The 7109-nt window shown below is 33.0% G+C and overlaps 1 protein-coding gene across 2 annotated transcripts in view; it reads left to right on the forward strand.

Moving 5' to 3' along the window:
- The window catches only part of HisT (Histamine transporter), a 35380-nt gene extending 28535 nt beyond the window's left edge, over positions 1–6845 (forward strand). For both annotated transcript variants that reach the window (XM_065307861.1, XM_065307860.1), the window contains exon 8: positions 4130–6845. In XM_065307861.1, coding sequence (XP_065163933.1) covers positions 4130–4400 — 271 coding nt within the window. In that variant the 3' untranslated portion in view covers positions 4401–6845. The remainder of the gene's footprint in view (positions 1–4129) is intronic.
- The last annotated feature ends 264 nt before the right edge of the window (positions 6846–7109 follow it).

The raw sequence follows: 7109 nt of genomic DNA on the forward strand, positions 1-7109 counted from the left end.
ATTCAATTTGCATGAAATTTTGTTATTTATTCTTCCCTGGACATGTTTTTATGATAAAATTTATGTTGACACCATGTTGACATTAAATCACAATGGCCGACATGTTGTTCCATGTCCAAACAGTTATAAATCATCTAAAAATGTTTAATTTAACTGTTTTTGATGGTTTTGAATTATATTGTGTATTTTTATCTCAATAGCAATTCTTTAAGGTTATGTTAAATCTTTTGATGAGGTTATACCACCATTCGCACATCTCCTTTCGTCTCTGTATACTTTATTTACGCTTTACGCTTGTTTACGCTTAGTTTCCACGCCGAGTTTTCTTCTTTTATCCGCTTTCTTTGCACCGCACGCAATTTTCCGGTTTTACACTGTCGTGCGTTACGCCCTAGTTAAAATTTGTTACGTTTGGGTGAATCTCACTTCTTCAGCGTGTCAGAGAGTATTCCCTGGCGTTTAAATTCCGTTCGGGGACCAATCTACATACCCGCATCGTCGGGGACCTCGCAAAATAAGGTTTTTTATCGGCGCAGACACGCGCCATAAATTTTTTAGCGATGACAACAGAAAAGATTGAATTTAGGAACATCTAAAATGTGTTTACAAATTTTTAAATTTTTATTTTGTGAGAAAAACCAAAATTTAAAAAAAAACATTTTTTTGTGATTTGGGAAATTTTTGGGAAAAAAACTAAAAAAATAAATTTGAAGACGGGAGATGAGACTTGATAAGTTATGATGGTTGTATCCGCTTCCTTTCCAATTTCCTAAAATCCTTCATAAATTCACTACGCTTCCACATAACTTAAATTGGGAATGTTTCGATATACAGAATGTTCTAAATGTTAAAATTCACATCATGCAAAACTTTCGAAACTTTATAGAATTTAATAGCTGATGTATGCTAATACAAAGTCATAGCAATGTCAATGCGCAGATGTTACACGTCTGCTACCCGTGTTACAACCATGTAACATTAGAATACCTACAAGGACTTCAAAATTCCGTATTCCAAAAAACATTCCAAAACCAATAAAATCCAAGATAGGTCCTTTCGCAATTCCTGAATCCTTTCTAATAGTTACTCCTAGTATGAGATAGAATATGATACGACTAGTCCGATAAACTGCAATCAAGGGAGAATTATGAAGTGATTACTGGTCTTCCCAATCGACTTAGATTTCCTTCTGTTTCCATTCTCCGGCTTAATTCTCCGCGGGAATCGTTTCGGTCCGTCGGTTACGTCGGTTACCCATGTTCGAGGTGTTCGGCATGTTCGGCGTTGTTCGCGCCGATTCAATGAGCTCCAATTTTCCAATTAATTCGATTTGCTTGCGAATTAATTGCCGTTCCAGGCCCGAATTCACGCGCTGTCGCTTTCGGTGGTGCGGTTAAATGACTCCGGGAGACATTGCGTTCGCGTTGTCTTGTTTGCGCCATCCGGCGATTCGTCATTTGTTCGGTCACAAATCTACCGACCAACAAGCAGAGAACTAAAACAATTAAAATTATTTACAGCAGTTTACAATAGTTCCTAATCGTAATGTTTAAGGAATAATTTATTGTTTTCGTAAATTTTAAAGTTAAAATGTTATTACAAAGCGATTTGTTTGTGAAAAAATGTTTTAAGTCGTTTTTAAAGTAGTTTTGTTAGTAAATCCTTCTTTTATTAAAAGTTATGTTAGTTTGAGACAAATTTTTAGTTTAAAGCTTCGTTTGACTATAAACCCTCAATAAACTTTGATAATTCTAAAAGGCGTTAGCTACTCAAGCGTTAACATAAAGATGAGAAAATTTTCTTTTCTTAGAAACAGTCAATGCAGATTTTTTGCGACATTAAAGCGAAGAAGTTATGCAAGTTACTTAATAAACTTTTCAACAATTTCTTACAAATTTCACAAGATCTCAACACAAATAAGAAGTATATCACTGATTTTACGTAAATCAACGTTTATAATAAACTTTTTACTTTTCAATTTAAAACTTTCAAATATCAATTTCTAATTAACCTTTCTGATACATTGCACTTTATTGATCCGTATCATTAATATCAGCATTGGTACATATTAAAACTCCGCAAAAGTTAGTTCTGAAAGTTTTTGTTGTCGAAAGAGAGTTTGTTGTTGGTACGTATTTTATTTTTATGTTTATTTTGTGAAGCAACGCCGATGTTTCTTCAGCGGGACGCATTTGCACGTAGGTGTTGCCAACTGTAACTGAAACTTCTTTTTCACGCCGTTCGCGCGTCGTTTCTTCTCCGCGAAATTACAGTCGATTTCACTTAGTTTCGCTTCTTTTTGGTATTTTTGTTATTTCAGTTGCCTCAGTTTCAGTTTTAGTTAACTTTTACTTCGAGTTTCGGAGGCCATAAGTAAGAAAACTCGATTTGCAGCGTTTTTTCTTTTGTTCGACAAGTTTTGACTTCGACTTCGACTTTGTCTACGTCTATGTCTATGCCAACTTTTTTAAAGTTTTAAATTTTTATTTAAACAAAAATTATAAGGAAATTAAGTGTCTAGGCATTAAAATTGTAATTTTTATATTATTATTCTTTATTTTATTGAATTTAACGACTAAATTTAACTAAAAAAATAATATTTTGAGTAAAATTATGATTTTTTACAAGTTTGTGTTAATTTTTCTTGTGTTTCCATTCGTTTTCGTGAATTTAAAGACAGCAAAACTGCCAAAGCAATTTACTGCTAATGGACTTGAAGTTTTTCTCAATTTCGTCCACGTAGACATTTTCGTTTTCCACTTTTTCAAGGTTTTTCTCTTCCATTCCGCTCTGAATCCACAGATTTTTTTCTTACCGAGTAGATTACAATAAACTTTATTCCCCGCTGATTCTTTCAAGTTTTTGTGGATTTTCTAACCCCTAAACAGTTTTAAATTAACTCGATTCAATTAACTCCGATACATCATCCAACAACAACAAAAAATTCCCAAGCGTGCGTAAATTAAATTATGTTAAACTCGAAATTTTCGTAACAAACAAGGTCAAAGTTAAAAGCAGCTTATTGAATCTCAACCAGAAGCATTCCGTTCATCGCACCCCGCCTGGAATACGTAACAAAAGCAAAGAAAAGAATCCAAAATTGAAGTTGAAAGTGGGTGCCACCTTTGGGGTTACTGGAGTTACGTGTCCGGGTTATAAAGTGCACTGCAAATTTACGAAATCAATCATGTGTCAGAGAGACATATACTTTGCTACTTTGCCCTATATTTTTACCTTCGTATACGTTAGCAAAGAGCAAACATACGATTTCATCGTTGGGGAATTGATTTGTACGTTTCTTGAAAAAAAAAAAATAACCAGAAAGTTTTCTCGAGTTTAACTTTGGCAATAAGTTCTGTGAGATGAATCAGGAAGATAAACGAGTTGTTTGAACGTTGGAAAGCGTCCAGGTGAGATTGAAAGTTGAGAGATTGGTAGCCGGAACGTCCGGTTTTGAGGTTTGAGTTTAGATAAGTAGTGCTGATATTAGTGCTGATAGCATCAGTTTTCTTTGGTCAACAGTTGTATGTTTGCTTTTATTTTGTGATAAGACGTCTTGTGAGTAGTATTATAAGAAATTGCTGAGTGTACAAATACTGGATATGGGATATTTGTCACTCGTTTAACAAAAAAAATGACTAATTTACTGATTGGTGCATTTTTGTAATAATGCTGTTAATAATACTGCATTAAAATAAGTTAAAACGTTGTCAAATATAGTAATTTATCTAAAATTTAATTTTTGCAAGCGAAGAAGTAATTGAATGATTTTTTTTATTTCCCTTTGATTATATATTACTTTCAAATTACTGAGGTTGGTTACTACTAGTCCAAAATTTTTATGATTGGACCAAGAAAACCCTCTGTATCTCATTTAATTATTAAGTTATTGGCTGTTTTTTATTTTTATATTATAGTTAAAAGGCCCTTCTACTAGATGCACATCTTTTTATCCATTTAAATCCATAGGAAATACCACAAAATGCTTTTTTAAAAATGGCTACACAAATGGCTATTTGCTACCTGCACAATCAGTTGCATACGTTAAACCCTACTTTCACTTATAAAATCTCATCAAAGGACGTAAAGAATGCATATTTAAAATACATTTTCTACATTTTGCTTGCAGTTTCTTCATGACCGGCTTGCTCCCAGTTGGATTCGAGCTAGCTGCGGAACTGACATACCCGGAACCGGAAGGCACGTCCGCCGGGTTGCTGAATGCCGCCTCCCAGCTTTTCGGCATTGCATTCACCACCATCTACTCGATACTCTTCAACAACTACGGTGACTTCTGGGCGAACATCACCATGTCGGGCATGCTGGTTGTCGGCACCATTTTGACAGCGTGCATTCGCTCCGATCTCCGGCGGCAGGCTGCACAACAAAGCAAAAAATAAACCACTCACCCCCAACATACCAAAAACAAAAAGAAAACTCAATTTGGGGGGCGGAAAACACACATCATTTCCATTCGAACGTCCAAACACCACTCGATACGATCAAACGATACTAAAACAACACAAAATGGCGGAAGCAACAAGTAAACACTACAAAAATGAATAAAAATGCAAATGATAATGAAAAGCCAGGAAATATTAGATAAGCCGTACAACAAAACAATAACGAATGTGATTATAATGCCAAACTATTGCAAGTAACACAAAAACAAACTTTGTTTGAGAACAAAGCAAAAACACATTTGAAGGTTGAAGATGCAAAGAAATATTTTGGATTTTAGCCGTTGTTATACCTAAATATAAATATAAGCTAACAAGCAGAAACAATAAGAAAATAACAATAATTTTACCTAAATGCTACTAATAGCTCCAAAAAAAGAGATAACCAGAGATATTTACAAGTTTTGACTGTGAATCGACAAATAATAGGATTTACCTCAGAGAAAAGAGTTGTTTAGTCATAGAAGAACTGTGTATTTTACCATCTAAGTATTAACTAATAAGTACTCATCGTAATTTATTTATTGTTTTGTTAATTATTATCAGATGGTACCAGTATGTCAGAAATCAGAGTGAATGTGAAGAAAATATATTTTGCAAAGGTATTAAATATGTGAAAATAACAATAATCACAAAAGAATATTAAAGTATGACAATAATAACAATACAATAATAACAAATAGCTGCTAAACATTCCAAAACATCCAAAAATAATTTTTGACAGATGTTAGTATGTTAGGCAACCAAGTAGGCACTCATGTTTAGAGTATGCTTATCCAATGTGATGTTTTCTAGTTCATTTTAGTTTTAAAATTGTTTCGAATGATATGAATGATGTTAAAATGATGAAATATGATTATAATTGTATTGTTAACACTGTTAACGAAGAGCTAGGCGTAAAAACGATCCTAAATCTTATCTAAACCTAATCTATTTATTGTTAATGTTTAAGAGCAATCGTTTAAGAGATTTTTATAGTTGCGAAGTCGGAAGATGTTTTTGTGGCGCTCGCCAAATGTAAGAATCTTTACTTCCTGTTTCTATAATGATACTCTACTATAATGAAACGTGGAGAAAACTATGAGGAAACGATGAAAAACTATGAAATCTATATTTACTGTGAGTCTAGCAGGCAGGCGTTTAGTCAATGCGCTGTTAGCAGATATTTCTGTATTCCTATCTGTATCTAATGTTAAGTCACATGCTCTATGAAGTCTACCAAGTGAAAAGAATACAATAAATAGTTATAAGTATCTAGCGAGAGAAAAGAAAAACACAATACAATACAAAATGAAAGATTGCACTTGTTACACAATTCACACTTAACTGTCAAGTCGGAAATGTTGGCAAGCAAACGCCATTAAAATATAAATATAAAGTAAATCATGATGGAAATTGCATGACAATGAATTTTTGCAATCATTGGATGTTAAACAAGCGAGAAAAAAGTTTAAAATATGGAAAAATTTGGTTATGACAATATGATGACAATAATAGGCAACCAAACATACACGAAACACACAACTAGTTCATTTTAACTCTTGCATCTTGCTATAGATATTAGACGATGAAATGCTTCCAGTATTTTGTGAGTTTATCTGTGACAATAAGTAAATGTACCTAAAACCACCTGAAGAAAGCAAACAATAATGGTAACAATGTAATAAAACAATAATCTATCCTAGAATGTAATATACAATAATTACTTCTTCCAAATTACGATGAGAGATGTTGAATATGAAGCAATTATTTTTATCAATCGAAAATCTCTTGTATTGCGTGTGTTATGAGTAATAAATGTACAAAAAACCGAAAAAGTGTATGAAAACTAAAGGTACAAGTAATCGTAAGCACACAAAATGAAAGGCTCAAGATTTGCGTTGTGAACAAACATTGAAAATCTCTTTAAAACAATAAAATAAAGAGTAAAGAGAATACGTAGAAATATAAATTGTATAAACACAGTTGAAATGTTTTTAAAAGTTTAGAGAAAGATTGAATTTTTGTGGCTTTGATATTTTTTGTAATTCGGTAGGTAATGAGTGTATTAACGCCGTTATATTTATAAATTCCAAAAATATATGAAGACAAATAAAAATAAAAGCGTACGCGCACCAAGTACGAGTATTTTGATGTATTTTGAGCGGCTTGGATTGTCTCCTCAAAAAATTTTCAACTTTTCGACGGTTTGACAACACGCAAATGAAACCGAAAGTGAGGCAATGTTAAAAACACACTATAATCATATGTACAATGTACAATAATTAACATTCCATTCAAATAATTCACAAATAACAATGATTGATAATAAATTGTTCTAGGTCGTGTAAAAAATCTATATTGATGCAGCTAAAGACGAAATAAATTAATAAATGTTAAATAAAAGTGTTTTATTTAATAAAATAACATTTTGTAAGAATTATGAACTACTGCGCATGCGTATTAACGCGAATTTAAGGTTAGGAGAAGCAGAAATTGAATTTGTGTTTGTGTCTGGATTTATTTCGTGTAAATCTTGAGTTTTACTGCGCGTAGTACCGACTGGAATCGAAATAAATCAATTAGGCAAGCGCTTCAATTACCAGCCAACATGCGGTGCAAGTATTTCAGGGTTTTTCGTTAATTGGAGCCGCCGAACGGCCGCGAACG

This window comes from Atheta coriaria, unplaced genomic scaffold (assembly GCF_025399875.1).
Source record: "Atheta coriaria isolate IRGN ID8LTWV9N9 unplaced genomic scaffold, Caltech_Dcor_3.1 hic_scaffold_7_pilon, whole genome shotgun sequence".
Lineage (NCBI taxonomy): Eukaryota > Metazoa > Arthropoda > Insecta > Coleoptera > Staphylinidae > Dalotia > Dalotia coriaria.